General features: G+C 54.3%; 1 protein-coding gene across 1 annotated transcript in view; it reads right to left on the reverse strand.

The window, feature by feature from the left end:
• WNT3 (wingless-type MMTV integration site family, member 3) overlaps positions 1-16,065 on the reverse strand; it is a 48,071-nt gene that overhangs the window by 10,555 nt on the left and 21,451 nt on the right. The window contains exon 2 of the mRNA XM_008581427.1: positions 992-1,233. Coding sequence (XP_008579649.1) covers positions 992-1,233 — 242 coding nt within the window. The remainder of the gene's footprint in view (positions 1-991; positions 1,234-16,065) is intronic.

The following is a 16,065-nucleotide window of genomic DNA, read 5'->3' on the forward strand; positions in this document are numbered from 1 at the left end:
ACAGGTAAAGGAGGGTTGCCCACTAAAATGGGGGTGCCCAGCTTCCCCCCACCCCGCCACCGGCTCTCGGATCCCTTTTCTTGACGTCTGTAAATGCAGCTCCTAGCGATTCCCTCTCTTTGAAAAGGAGGGAGGGCCCGGCTCAGCGGTTTGATGGCAAAGCTCTGTGGCGGCCAGCCCAGCTAGCGTCATTCAATTTCTGGATACTGACTGCACTTGTTCAAAGAGTTGCCCATCTTCAGCCCAGAACACACAAGCCCCGAAGTCCTCTTCTGGGGGAGCAGTTTCCCCCTCATCCCTTCCTCTCAGGACCTCCATGTCCAAAGTCAAATATTGGGACTCCATTCAGTTGAGGCACAGCCAGTTAGAATCCCAGGTTGCAAGATGGCTGGAAAGTTACCCAGAGGCCAGCATGCCCTCTAGCCCACCACAGTTCGTGGGCATATCCGGTTTACAGGGCATGGGGACCAACAGAGCCTTTCGGTGGGTGGGGGAAGGAGACAATAAAATGCTACCAGCACCAGGCAGCCTGCTTCCTCAGCTCCTGAGGACTTTCTACATGGGAGAGACCTAGGGGTGGCAATGCCCCCCCACAAAGCTGCATTTGCATAGCATTTAACACAGCATTGGAAAAACGTTACTAATATCCACATCAAAGCCTAGGCCCATCTCTGTGCAAGCCGGGAAGGAAGATTGTGGACTCCTTGGTGCCTGCCCTTGGATCTCAGGATCTTGGATCTCAGGGCAGCGTCTCAAGGCTGTCCCACCCCCAGCAGCACCCAAGAAGATGTGGCTGCCTTGGTGGCAGTCTGGGTCTTTGCAGAGGGAACTGACCCACTTTCCATGGAGGCCACTGGTCACAACCAGCTTTATCACCCTCCTGAGGGGACCCTGAACTCAGAGCTGAAACCCTGGGGTGGACGGACAAAGGGTTCCGATGCCCTCCCCCACCCAGCCCCTTACCCACTCCCACCTGGCCCAGAGGCAGTACCTTTGTCGAGGACAGGCCCGAAGATGGCCAGACTGTCGTCTATGGTGGTGCAGTTCCAGCGGCGGCCCCGGAACTGGTGCTGGCACTCCTGGATGCCCAGCTTCACGCCCTCAGCCACACTGGGCATGATCTCGATGTAATTGCGGCAGAAGCGCAGTTGCTTGGGGACCAGGCCTGGGATGGAGCCACAGAGCAAGGGCTGTGAGCCCAGAGATGTGTACTGCTGGCCCAGGGCCAGGGACCTGTGGACAGACAGAGGGCAGTGGCACTGTGGGCACAAAGCACATGGCCCATCATGGGCATCATTTCTTTTTTTTGAGCCCTCTGGGGTAGGTGGAGTTATGGAGGGCCTGTGGGCCTAAACCCGTGGCCCTGAGAAGCCTGGCTCCTGAACTTGCTACCATTGACCTTGGGAGGCACCCTGCCCTTTGAAGGGCAGGGCTCTGAACCAGGCAAAGTCAGCCTTCTACCTTGCAGGGCAATGGGGACCAGCAGAAACCTCTCATGGGGGTACTGGGGGTAATGTGATGCCATGAAAAGAACCCTGGACTGGAAAGAGGGTACTTGGGGCCCAGATCAAGTCCCTTCCAGGCTCTGGGCCCAGTTTCCCTGATAAGCAATCTCCTAGGGAGTCCAGGATTCTGGGGCCACGTAGAGACTTCCAGTGACTCATGGAAAGGAACCCAAACCTAAAGGGAGGAAGGCAACAGAGATAGGTTTGATCCCAGCCCCATCTCATAAAAAGCAGAGAAGCATCAGTCCCAGCAGGGGTTTGCACATGCCTGCGTGCATGTACACACACACACACGCCACCTGTGGCATGCCTCCAGCCTCTTCCCCAGGACGCTGCCTGCCCGGCCCAGAGCCTCCCAGTGTCTCCTCAAGGAAGCGATGGCTTGCACCCTCCGTCTGTCCACCAGGCCTCCATGACCATCTTTGCAGTTCTCTAGAAGTTTCTAGAGTACCACCTCTTCTCTCACCAGAGATGGGAGCTGGTTTTTTTTTTTTTTTTTTTTTCAAGACAAGTTTAGCACAGAGCCAGAAGGGAGAAGATCTCAAATCTCACTCCTCCCACCCAGTACCATATGACTCTGGTCAAGTCACCCCATTCTTCTGCCCCTTATTTTTTCATCAATATCCTGTCAACCTCTCTCAGGTTTTATAAAAAGTCAACAGATGGAAAGGACTTGTGGGAAGAGGGAGGAGGGAAAAGAGTTTAAGACACTAGGAAACCAAGGTACTGTGGGAATCACGACTTTTCCATTCCCTCCCTGCAGCATAGAAACAGCAAGAATGACATTTTGTGGGAAAAGCTGAGAAAATGATCCGTGGGTTTCATTGAGCTTCAAGGCCAATTGTGATCAGCCCTGTAGTCGGGGACAGTGTGAGCTGGAAGAAGGGGTACATGGGGGCCCTTCTCCTCTCCCTTTATATACAGTACTGACCAAGGCTTTTGTCTGGCACTAGTCTGGGTTGAGTCCCCTACACAAAGTGACAGGCAGAAGAAGCCTTGGGAAGAGGGTCCAGGAGAAGACCCAGGGGAGGATCAAGAAATAGCACACAAAAGCTTTCTGGGTTAAACACAGGGATGAACCAAATGTCTGCCACTTACCAACTCTTGCCAGGCACCTTATATGCAACGTTTCTAATCACTTCTTAACATGGAGAACATTACTACCCCCAGATGAGGAAACAGAGGCTTCTCAGAGAGCATTAGGGCTTTGGGTGTCAGGTCTGTGGCAGTTGGGGACATGCTGTGTGCTTTCCCCAGCGTCCTTCCTCCATAGCTTGCTCCCGGCCTTAGCCAGCTTGTGCAGAGTCCAAGGGACAGAGCTCTCTGGGCACCGTGGAGGGGCTGGTGTCCTTCCACCCTGGGCTGTCTCTGGGCTCAGTTGTCAGGGGGAGAAGCAGGCCCTCGTTTTTCTATTTGTTTATTTGGGGGAAGGAATTGGGGGAACCAGACTTGGGAGTTTGGATGGTACCATTTATAAGAGATTTCTAGATCTTAAGCACTCCTTTTAAAGAGAAGGAAGGAGCAGACAGAAGTTGTGACTTAACACTGGTAATGGCTGACTACTGATTTCCTCTGTGCCGGGCACTGAGCTGAGCCCTTTCTTTGGGTTTTCCTCATTTAATCTTTATAACAATGCTAGCACACAGTAGGGTCGTTATTAGCAGTCTTGTTTTACAGATGGCTTAGGCTTGCAGGTTGAGTGACCAGCCCAGACCACAGAGCTGCTAAGGAGTTGCCTATTGGAGCCCAGGCCATCTGACTCCAGAGCCCCTGAAGCAAACCCCTGTACTACCCTGCCTTCTGGGCAATGCCTGCCTAGGTCCTGAGGGGGTGGGAGTGGCTTCCGGCCTGGCCTGCACCCTGGGCCTCAACACTGAGCCCACGCATGAGTGGGACAGAGCCGGTGAGCCCAAAGCCCTGATGGCACATGGCACATATGGCACCTGATGGGCCTGCAGGCTGCCCTCTCCTGCCCCTGCCCCTGTTTATAGTTATAAACAGAGTGATAATAAAATGCCTGTTATTTATTGTGTACCCACCATGCCCTGGGCACATTCTGGGTACTTGTGTCTGTCACCTTATGTTACCCTCACAGCAGGTCTCTGAGGTAGGAACTTCATTATCATTGCCATCATCCCATTTCGTAGATGAGGAAACTGAGGCCAGGGAACTAAGCAATCTGCCCAAATATGCAGGGCTGTGTGACCTCCCTCCCAGCTCAGGCTGCCACTCCCAGTGCTCTTGACCAGCACGTCCAGCCCTGCCCTGTCCTGTGCTGCCCCAGCAGCCCCGCAGTCACTAGAGAGGGAAACCGAGCAAGGGTTCAGTGCAGACGACTCGGCATAGCACCATCCCAGGAGGGCGGCTCAGGAGCAAGGCGCGCCTGGGAAGAAGCCCAGGCCAGCCGCTCCTCTGGTGCTCAGGACCCAAAGCCCTGCATGGCACAGCTGAGAGGGCAACTGAGGCTGAGTGGGTGGCACTTAGGGGCCCTTCCTCTCCCCTTTCTCCTCCCATGCCGTCCTTCCTCCTCCTTCCCCACCTTCTCCCAGCCTTTGCCTCGCACCTGTCAGCACCTTCTGCAGCCCGCACACAAGCTAAGCTGGAGGCTGAGCCCCGTACCACGGTCAGAGCCTTCAAGAGGCACAAGAGCCTGAGAGCACTAAGCCCGTTATACAGAGGAAAAAGCAGAGGCTGCAGAGAGGAGTGACTGGTCCAAGGCCATCCAGGGAGCCAGGGCAGGCTGGCTCCTACTGCAGGGAGTGGGGGCAAGGAGTGGGGAAGCCCCAGAGGCTCTTCACTGCCACTCTTGGTGAAGCTGGTTTCCCTCCTAAAGGGTCCCAGGGGGGTCTTCTCAGCCCAGCAGAGCATCGAGCCCTGGGCACTGGCTGCAGGGCTTGGTTGGCCACAAAGGCCAGAGTGCTCCCCAAACATCTCCAGGAAGGAGATGCCACAGTCCCCTGCACTCCCCTGATGGCCACCAAGCCCCTGACAGCTGAGTCCTTCCTACTGTGCAGTTGCAGTCGCGCCTCTGACCCATGCGGGATTCCTTTTGTCAGCACCAGCAATAGCAACCGACAGCTGTTTATTCAGCATGTGCTCTGTGGCAGGCACTTCACGTGCATTGTCATCTCATCTAATCCTCATGACACCTCTGTGAGGTGGGCATTATCGTCCCCATGTTACAGATGAGGACACTGAGGCACAGGGAATTTGCACAACTTACACAAGGAAGTGGCCGAGGTACAATTCAAACCCTGGTTTGTCTGGCTTTGAGTGTGATGTCCCCCAAGAACAACTCCGCGGCCTCAGAGATGATGAATTATTTTCCCTCTTCCCACCAGACCCAACCAACTCTGCCCCTGGAGCCAGGATGCTTGGCTCACACCCAGCTCTGACGTTTCTTAGGCTTCTCCATGCCTCAGTTTCCTCATCCGCAAAACAGATGTGACGGAAGGCATAAATGATATAATCCAGTGGCGGGCACAGAGGACGCCCTCAAGAAAGGGTAGTTGCTGTGGTTACCATGTGTTTAGTGGCTGCACCAGCACTCTGTCCCCTGCCTTGTCACCAACCTCATTCCTCCCATCCTCGCATCCGCAACTTGGTGGAACACATCAGAATTTCCAGAGCCCTTTCCCGTCCAACACGGAGAAGAATGCCTGGGATCAGAGCAAAGTCTCCTTCCCTGGCAGCTCAGTCCTAACAGCGTGGCTGAACAAAGACATTTGCAATCTGCCTGAGGGTTAAAGGTAACCCAAAGGGCAAGGGCAAAAGGACATTTCCAGGATGCTCCATTCAAAGGTTTCAGCTCAGATCAGGACATCCAGCAGGTAATTAGCAAGGCCTCTGGGGATGGGGCTTAGCTTCTGGGCTGGTGTTGGGGCTAATGAGGCTGTGGCCATGGGATTGATTTCTGCAGGGTAGCTGCCCTCCCCCAGACATGCCCTGCCACCCTGACCCTGAGCCTCCTACACACACAGTGCTGAAATCCCACCATCACAGACACATTAATTTAGCTCACCACTTCCTGTCCCCATTATTGAAGTGCACGTTCCCCTGGGGGAGGCAACAGGGCGAGCTTCATTCTCCTTGACGCTTTGTACCACAGTATGAGTGGCTTTGATTAGACTTGCCTAGCCTGCCGAATGCCGTGCAGCCGCTGTCCCACACGTGCACGCACGCTGGGCCCTCCACCTGGAGTGCCTCTCCACTGCCCAGATCCCTGCAAACCCCAAGGATGGAGTTCGTGTCTCCTCCCAGCATTTCCCGACCCTTTCCCTCATACTGCACATGCACACAGACACACACATGAACACACACACACTCACGCATACATGCACACGCACGCACATGCACACGCATGCACACGCATGCACACACGCACACATGCACATGCACGCCTGCACACACGCACACACACACACACACACACACACACACACCCCAGCACACTTGGCCTTCCAAAGGGCCAGGCACAGGATAGGTACTTGCTGATTCTCAAGGGAAAGAATGATGGTATGACTTCCCCAAAGGGCCAGTCTGCTGCTCCCCACTCCCCAGGCCTCCAAGCATCCGGAGGTTCCACCTACACACAGGACAAGACTCCTCGGTTCCGCTGAGGAAGTTCCTACGTTTAGAATCTGAGACTATGGCCAGGCTCCCAAGGGAGGTAGGGACCCACCTGGCACCAGCAGCTGGTGAGGGGGAGAGTGGAGGGCCCTGCCAGGCCTTTTCAGCTGGGCCACAGGCTATTAATACCCAGCGCCTGGCCCTGCCCTGTCCAAGGGCCCTGCCACCCTCCCCCCGGGGATAACTCATCCTCCACCCCAACCAGCTGGGCAAGGACGGACACAGGCAGCCAGGCGGAGGGACAGCTGGTGCCAGCAGGACCTCTCAGGGTGAAACACCCCACTCCAAATAGGCCAGACCTCAATACCACACATGGCCTCATCAGATTCTCCCTCCACCCCAGTTCTTTGTGGCTACTCCCACAACACCTTCCGGGGCCAGAGGGCTGAGGGTGGGCCTGTGCGGTGAGCACAAAGACAGAGATAACATTTTTAACCAAAGAATTCAGGCCAGCCTAGATGCTGAATTGACTTACGCACATAACAAACGGCGAGACACCATAAAGTGCCCCATGCAGTGTGTCCTGCCTGGTCTGACACTGACACTGTTGACCCACAGATTCGGCCATCTGCCCAGCAATGACTGAGCCCTGCTTAGGGTGGGCTGCCCATACTGCAGGGGTGACCATGGCGCTTTTACCATGCTTTCCTTAGTGGTTCACTAGGGTTTAGGGTCCTACACCCAACCAGGTAATGTCCCCTGCGCCCAAGCTTGTCTGTATGTTTTACCTCAGAGCTTCCCAACATTATAGGATCTTAGAGACTGCAGTGGCCTCAGGGGTCATTTAGTTCAGGGTGTTTCTTATTTGTTAGTCATTTTCCCCAGATGGAATCGTACACAACCTTCCTCCTCTCCCCTGTATGTAGAACACATAAAAGGCAGGGGGCCTTTCTTCAAAAAGTTGAACATAGAATTACATATAATCCAGCATTTCCACTCCTAGGTATGTGCCCAAAATAATTGCAAATGGGACTCCAAGAGATACTTGGACATCAGTGTTCATAGCAGCATTACTCACAAAAGCCAAAAGGTGGAAGCAACCCAAGTGTCCATCAGTAGACAAATGGATTAAGAAAATGTGGTACGTCCATTCAATGGAATAGTATTCAGCCATGAAAAAGGAATGACATTCAGACACATGCTATAACACAGATGAACCTTGAAAACATGGAAAGTGAAATAAGCCTGACACAAAAGGACAAATATTGTAAGATTCTGCTTATACGAAATATCTAGAATAGGCAAATTTATAAAGACAGGAGTAGATTAGAGGATACCAAGGGCAGGGGGTGGTGATGGGTATGGAGTTTCAGTTTGGGATAATGAAAAAGTTTCAGAAATAGGTAGTGGTAATGATTGCCCAACATTGGAATGTACTTAATGCCACTAAATTGTACACTTAAAAATGGTTAAAACAGCAAGAAAAAAAAAGAGAAGGGGTGGTGGTACCTGGATCCCCATCTCTCAACTTGACCTTGGCCCCTACCTAGGGCCCCTCTGCAGGATGCAGTTTGAGAGCTGCTGGTCTAGTCTAATCCCTTTCTTCTCTACAGGGAAACACTGAGGCCCAGAGAGGGCTCGTCCTTTCCCTGGATCACACAGCTGGCTGGTGGGGAGCAGGAGTAAAACCCAGGGCTCTAGATCACCACCAGGGCTCTCCTCCCTGCACCATCGTGCCTTCTTTGGTAAGAACGCCATCTTCTACCTCCCATCAGTCCCTTAACCTGGGGGAATAAACGCATCTTTTCGGAAGCTTCTCTGGGTCTGGGCACAGAGGGGACCCTTCCATCCCCATATTGGTGGGGCTGTAGAAGTTGGACCCTGCGGCTGAAGCCCAAGAAGAACCTTCAGGGCTCCCCTCCTCCTCCCTCCAGTCTTAGGGTGAGCTCCATGACCAAGCTTCCCCCAAGCATGCCTTTCTTAAAATCATGGGCCCCTTGCCCTCTGCTTTCCCCTGTGTGAGGCCTAATCATCTCTGCCAGCCCCGAAGAGAGAACATCTTAAGATTCTGATCCAAAGACCTGGTGTCTCTTAAAATGACTGACACGGGTGCTAAAAGAGAGGCGGAGGGGGGGAGGACGAGAGGGAGGGGGAAGGGAGGGATTGGAAACCACCTCCTTTGTGGTCCTGAGTCTCTGTCCTCCTGCAGCAGTAACCACAGTGTTTCTGTGAATCCACAACAGCCCAGGGCTAGGTGCTCCACCTGCTGGCTCCTGGGCAGTACTGGACTGAGGCCCAACCTGATCCTGGGTTCAGAGGGGCTCCGCCCTGGCCTGGGGAAAGACAGAAACTTCCAGAAGAGGAAGAAAAGGCTTGAGAAAAGAGCAGGAAGTAAAGAGCCAAGCATTGGCCTTGGAACTCAAGGCACTGCCTTTCCATTCAGGTCACAAGGCTGTTCAGGGCTAGTGGACATCATGAGGGAGCCCAGCACATTCACAGAGCCCAGCAGGGCGGCAAAGGGGCTGGGCCTGATGGGTGCATCACATCCTGGGGCTTCCAAGGAGCTCACAACCAGAGTGGCGAGGCAGTCACTGCTCCTGACACGGGAGGCCACTGCCCTGGACTGGGGCCACTCACCCTGGTGCTTTGGTGGGGAGCTTGTGACAAAGTGAGAGGAGGAATCCGGCTCGAGATTCCCAAGCTATCATTTTTCCCGGCCTGTCCACTGGTCCTCCCTGGAACGCATGTGGACCCCATGGGTGCTGAGCACTGGTCTACACCCTTCCCAACACCCTGGTGCAGGGCCAAGGGTAGGAAGTTGTTTCTGAGTCAAAGCGGTTCTCATGGTGTTGTGGTCCTGTGGTCCACGGGGGGCTTCTAGGTACCCCAGGGGATGTCTTTCATCAAAAGAGAGGGAGATGGGGCCTGCCCCGTGGCTCACTTGGGAGAGTGCGGCGCTGGTAGTGCTGAGGCCGCGGGTTCAGATCCTATATAGGGATGGCCGGTGTACTCGCTGGCTGAGCGTGGTGCAGACCACACCATGCTGAGGGTCGCAATCCCCTTACTGGTCAAAAAAAAAAAAATAGAGAGGGAGATGTCTCTGTACCTTTCCCATCAGTCGCCAGCTCATTCACTCAACAGGCACGGATGGGCCATCTGGTTCTCCTGTGTCTCCAGCAGGGGTAGGAGCAGCCCTGCTTATGTCTAGGAAGGAGGGTGGAGAGGGTCCATGCATGGGGCTGGGACCCAAGGTCTGAACGAGCCAGTGAAGGAGCAACTGCAGGAGACACGGAGCCCGCGGGGCCCCAGGCCACCTGCTGGATTCCGCATCTGATCTAGTCCCAGTTGTCCAGACCAGGGCCCAGGGAGGGAATACACCCGTAAAATACGTGGAGGTGCCTGTCCTTTGGAGAATAGGTTCAAGTCTTCCCCTGGTAAACAAATTTATTTACCGCCCATTCGCTCAACACACCTTATTGAGGGATGACTCTGAATCTGGCGGAGTCCCAGGTGCTGGGAACGTGGGCATGAATGAAGCCACACCCCAGGAGTGTCCAGACCAGGAGGCACCTGTCCATAACAGACCCACAAGCATTTCTTGAGCACCAACTAGGTCTGGGTGCTGTGGGTGCCACAAATGGGTGAGAGGTGGTCCTGCAACCCACATAGCCACCATGCCGGAGAGCGCATGGTTAGAGCAATGGGCCTCCTGGGGTGGAGGCGAGTGGGTGAAGTGGAGCAGAGGAGGGGAAGAGGCTAGAAAGGGATCCTGAGAGCCAGGCTTTATTCTGGCTGCCTGGGAAGCCATTGAAGCTTCCTGAACTGCACTTTGGATCTGATAGTCGTGTGTGAAATGGCACAAGGGGTGGGTGCTGAGACCAAAGGCTGGGAAGGCTGTTGGGAGGTCAGTGTGGCAGTTGATACTAAGGAGATTCTTGGCCTGGAAGGAGACTGCAGTCACCTGGAGACTCAGGTTTCGTGGGTCTGGAGTGCGCCTATTGTGCAGCTGGCCTGAGAACCACCTGTCTCAGTTAGTGGGGTCTGTGGCAGTGAGTGGGCCCTCTGGCCATCTCAGGACAGAGAGGAAGCCATGAACAAGGATCAATAACTGCTTGGACAAATGGGAAACAAGAAGAATGACAGCATAACCAAGCTTTTGAGCCAGGATGACCAGGATGATGGAGATGGTGTTGCCAAACAGGGAACGTAAGAGACCTCCAGGCTCCCATGTCCAGACAGCAGGGGTTTTCGAGCGGGAGTTGAACAGGAAAGTGGAGGGTAGAATTTCAGATCTGGGGATCTTTGTCCAGGATCTAGGAGTTGAATGATACTTTAGACCAGCGCTCCCTTCAGTGGCTGCTTGGGGGAGGCTGTGCCAACTGGGAAGCCTCATGGTGGTGGCAGAAGGTGCTGCATGCGCAAGAAGGGAGGAACCAGGCTGGGGGCAGGGAGGGTGAGGCCAACCAGCCCAGCCTCAGGGGCTAGAGCCTCAGGCCGAGAGGCTGGGAGGGCTCTCCCCAAACCCTGCAGGAGGCAGCTTGGTTGAGCCTGGCCCAGCCGACATTGGTACCAGGTGCCCAGGTCTGGCTTCTGTTTCCTGGTGTTCCTGACAAGGTCCCCACGGAGGTGCATGACCGGCATGCTTGGCCACAGTAAGTCCCCATGCCCTCCCTTCCTTCCACTTTCCCCTCACTGGGTGAGAGCTCTGGATGTGTCCTAGACATCCAGTCCACAGCCGTGTCCTCCATGGGTGGGACCTCCCAGCCCTGACCCTTCTCCACCCTCCATGAGCTGCAGAGGCAGCTCTTTCCTCTTGGCGTGGGACCCAGGTTCTGGGTCTGTCCCCTCAGGTTGGCTCAGCTGATATCTGGGCCTTGGTGGACTTTGGCCAGCCTTTACCAGACCTGTCACCCTGCACTGTGTCAGCATGATCACTGTGAGTGTGGCAGGAGCAGGAGGGTGGGGGCCTGGGGGTGAAGGTGAGGGAAAGGGGGGTGTCCCAGGCAGTGTTCCGCACCATGGGTGAAAAACTCACACATGCAGAAAAGAAAAGCAAAGCAAAAACCACTCCTTCTCCTTGGGTAGGGGCCCCTGAGGACAGGTCACAGGAGCCCAGCACAGGGTGGCTGGGGGCTTCTCCTAGCTCATGCTCCCTAACTCTCTGACACGACTCACAGGTCCTGTGACCGCTTCTCCATTCTGTGTGTGACTTTGACAACTCCCTTCTGCCCCCGGCTTCTAGAGGTTCCCCTTCGAGACCACGTGGAGCCCTCAGAGGAGGCAGCACACCTGTGGGGTCTACCTGAGGGCCCAGAAGGGCCACAGAAGGGCAGCCGTGGGAGAAGAGAAGGGCAGAAGCTCTAAGCCCAGGGGTCAAAGCCTGAGCTGCCAGTCAGAGGGGAGAGGTGGCCGCCCCGCGCTCCATCCCGGGGAGCCCTGTGGGGTGTTTCTTTGGGGAGACAAGGGAAGGGAGTGAAGGGGTGCGGAGGGTGGGGCCGAGCCCTGGCTGGAATGTTACAGCTTCTGTTCTCCAAAGCGCCTGGCCTGCGGCTCCGGCTGATCTGATAAGATGTGACAAGGCGGCCTGAAAAATGTTGAAACCTGTAAAATGTTGAAACCTGTTTTTTGTTGTGTTGTGAGCATGAAGTTTTCCCCCCCCCATTTCACAGGAAAGTGGAGTTGATGAGAGTGCAGAAGGGGAGGAGGGTCGGAGAGAGGGATTGTCCCCTTCAGCCAAATTTAGGGGCGGGGCATAGAGCAGGCTGGTGGGACTTGGGGGAGAGGAGGGGGATGAGGCCTGGGAGGGAAGATGTGGGGGACAGGTCCAGAGAAGTCGAGGGGGGAGAAGGAGGCGGGAAGGAGAAGGGAGCGACGGTGCACTGGGCTTGGCAGCTCGGGCCTGGTGCTCCTCAGCAGCCCCCACCCCAGGACACCCAGAGCCGGGGCGAGGCACACACTCGCACAGGACAGGCAGGGAAGAGCCTGAGCCCACACGGGCATCCAGAGAGGGATGAGAGGATGGGACAGGCCAGGGGTCTCACTCCTCAGACTCCCAAAGAGTCTCCCTGAGGGCCACCAAGACCACAGGTCGACAAATGGTTGCAGGTGACCACGGAGGAGGAAACAGCTCCCAAGTGCACGTGCAAAGAGCTGGGTCATTTCCTTAACTTTGCCAAGCAGTTCAGAACTCACCAGGGAGCCCCACGAGACAAATGGTTGCAGGTGACCACGGAGGAGGAAACAGCTCCCAAGTGCACGTGCCAAGAGCTGGGTCATTTCCTTAACTTTGCCAAGCAGTTCAGAACTCACCAGGGAGCCCCACGATCTCCCACTTGTTCAGGCTGTGCCCTTTCCCTCCAGAGCTGCAGGCTGTGGTCCAGCCTCTGGCTTTAGCAAACCAACAGTTGTTATGCTCTCTATTCTACAGATGAAGCAATCGAGGCCCAAAGACTGGCCTGGGGTCACAACATTCCTGCCCATCAGTTTCGGTGCCTCTCTCATAGTTCCCTCCAAATGGGTCCCATCTTCTCAACTGGAGAGATGCTGAGCATTCCAGAAACGCTGGTGGGACCAGGTGTCTCTGGGATGCTCGTTAGGTACAAGATAATAAAGGTTCCATAAATGCCTGTTGAATAAAAGTCTCTGCCCAAGAAGGTTCTCTTGCTGGTCTTTTAGTTGAAGTGCCCTGGAAAGGCTTTACACATTCTGTAAATGGCTGCACATGTTACTTTATTACAGAATCAGGTCATAAAATGTCAAAGCTGGGCAGGACCTTTGATATCATCTAGTCCAGTTCCTCAAGGGAAACTGAGGCCCAGAAAAGTGATGTGACTTGCCCGGTGTTCCTCCACTGGTTGGAGGCAGTGCAGGGAGTACATACAGCCTAGGCCTTCTGACTCCCAGCCAGAACTCTGTCTCCCTTACACAACACAGATCCTTCTTGAAGCTCCCCAGACTGGACAATCTGAGAGCTGGGGCTTCATTCGGCACCTGTATATTGCGTGCCTAGAGTATCTAAGATGTAGCCTCTGCCCTCCTCAGAGACCCGCACCCTAGTGCAGGAGAGACATCCCGCAGGTGACTGAGTGGCAGGAAATGGGAGTGCTGGGGGGAGAGGGACAGGGACTGGGACTGCTCATTTTAACCTTATAACACACTTATCCCCTTCCTGACCCCTCCAGCCCCTATTACATAAGGCAGGGGTTAGTCTCCCATTTTACACATGGGGAAATGAGAGCCTTTTAGGGCTAAGTTGCTTATTCTGAGAGGACAAGTCTGCCACTTCCCAGGCCACGATTTTGCTGGGTCCCCACACAGTTTACGCTTCAAGCCCAGGTCTGGTAAAACACAAGACATAGCCTGACCAACCCGCTTTTTCACTTTGGACTCATTCATCCTTCCAAGTCTGATTTTAAAATCCCCTCTTACTGTCTCCAGTTGAAACTGTTTCCTCTGGTTATTCCCTCTTATACATATCCCAGTGGTAAGCTTAAACACACTCAGTTGAATGTCCAGTTGACTTCTTTCACTCATTTGCCTACCTGAGCTGAGCACCTGATTCACTAACAGGCACAGTAGCCCTGTGATGACTTTCTCACCTCCTTTCGTTGCACGAAGTGGCTCCACCTGACTACCCCAGCCATTTTCTCCACCTCCTGCCGATCCTGCAGGCAGCCACCCTGACAAGCTGAGGGCAAGTGATGGCGCTTTTACACAGCTTTTTACACAGCTACTAACTCCACAGTCTGGAAATCCTTTGTTTGAATCTTAGAAGAAGCCCAGTAGGGAACTCACGCTTAGCACAGCTCCCCAGGCTCCTCAGAGAGCCACCAGCCTGGTGTGTGTCTTCATTCAACAAACACTTACACTGTGCCTGGCCCTGTGCAGGATGCCTGGAGTGCTGAGATGTGCATACATAAGGCATCTGGCCTTTCAAGAACTCCCAAGTGAGCCTGGAGCTGCCCCGAGGTAGCCCTCTTCTATTGGGACCCAGATATCCAGTCTCCCTGCCTCACACTCAGATAGCACTGACCACCAGAGCTGGATCCTCAAGAACTTCACCTACCTCGACTGTCCCACCTGCTCCCTTACACTATGCCCTTCCAAGGACCAAGGACACTCACTGATTCGCTGGTTGCTAGGGTTGGGAATGCAGGCTGTGCACTACCGTGGCCAAATCACATGGGGTGGTTTTGAAAAATGCAGACACCTGGGCTCCAATGCCAGACCTGCTGGACCAGACCCTCTGGGGAGGAGTCCAGGAAACTGGATCATTAAAACCTCCCCCAGGAGTGTGCCAATAGGACAGTGGGAGATGTTGCAATATGAAGGACCCAGCTTCCCCTACAAAGTTCTCTGGCCAAAGACATTTAATCTGAATTTAATCAAGACTTTAGGGGTAACTCCTAGTTATCAAGAATCATGAGGGATAGAGGCACAAACCAAATGACACTTGGGGAAGCAACTTGGCAAGATCCTAGGCCTGAACTCTTCAAAAAGCCAATGTCATTTTTTAAAAAGAGTGTTAGGGTGGGAATGGATGTTTTAGATTAAAGTGAACATAAGAGACATAACAATCAAATCATCGGAACCTGGTTTGAAAAACTGTAGCCATCAAGGCATTTGAAGATAATGGAAATCTGAATCATTAGGAATCATTAATAATTTTGCTAAGCATGATAATGGTATGTGGTCAAGAGGTCATCCTTACATTTTGGAAATGCAGGAATTGAGATGACTGTAATTTACTTTGAGATTGTTCAGCAAAAGCAAAACAAACTAGTCCGGCTGGTTAGCTCAGCTGGTTAGAGTACCGCCTCCTAACATCAAGGTCAAGGGTCCGGATCTCCTTACAGGCAAGCCGCCTCCCCCCTTCAGAAAACATCCACAAACTGTGTGTGTGCGCTATGGCAAAACGTTCAAAACAGTTGCCCTAGGAGGTGTGTGCACGCATGTTCCCTGCACTTTTCTTTCTATTTTTCTCAGTAACGATTTTCATAATAAAACTTTGAAGGAACAACATTGTGTGTGCGCTATGGCAAAACGTTCAAAACAGTTGCCCTAGGAGGTGTGTGCACGCATGTTCCTTGCACTTTTCTTTCTATTTTTCTCAGTAACGATTTTCATAATAAAACTTTGAAGGAACAACAACAAAAACTCCAGCTAACTTGTAGGAACTTCTGGACGGAACCCGCCAGGGGCTCGGGGTCCTTGCCGGTTGGAGCAGCGGGTGGTGGCTGAGTCACTGGGCACCTCGCGGCCACGGCGTGCGACGACACCGGCAGTGGCAGGCGCAGGTGCGTACGGGCAGGAGGCGCTGCGGCCACACCCGGTGCCCGGGGCGACGATCCTGCTTCCCTGCCTTTCAAGGTGGGTATTTCCAGCACATTCCCAGGAGGTCTTCCTTGCGCCTGGTCCCCCCAGGGCGCCGAGGACACGCACGTGAAGCCAGCCCTGCCCAGCACCTGGACTTCCCCCCTCTATTTCGGGAGGCTCCACGCAAGTTCAAAGCGCTCGCTGCCCCTCCCTCCAGCCCCATTCCCCATCTCCTGGTGACGCAGCCCTTTCCCGTGCACCCCCCTCCCCCAGTTCATCAGTCCCTGGGTCCTGCCTCCAAATCGGGCTCGTGACATTCACGCAGCGCGGGTTTTGCAAGCATCTAGTCCGCACGTATCGGGAGCTGTATTCCGGTCTGCTGCAGGCACAGTTAGGACTTCAGGAAACATTCCAGCACTCGGAGGGTGGGTCACTAGTCCTCAACCCTAGCTGCGTGGTAAATGGCCCTACGGAGCTTAATAACCACACAGACGCCTGGGCCCTACCCCGGGAGAAACGGGTTAGAGCAGCACGGGGGCCCCCTGCCTCTGCAGTGTCCTTCCTCCCTTGAGTTTAAGGAACAGGCAAGTTTAAGAAGCACCGTCCTCGGTCACGGACAAGGCTGGGAACCTGCCCACGGCCACACCATAGGACCACGCAGTAGGGGCACCGCGGG

The sequence above is a fragment of the Galeopterus variegatus genome, unplaced genomic scaffold (assembly GCF_000696425.1).
Source record: "Galeopterus variegatus unplaced genomic scaffold, G_variegatus-3.0.2 Scaffold2354, whole genome shotgun sequence".
Classification (NCBI taxonomy): Eukaryota; Metazoa; Chordata; class Mammalia; order Dermoptera; family Cynocephalidae; genus Galeopterus; species Galeopterus variegatus.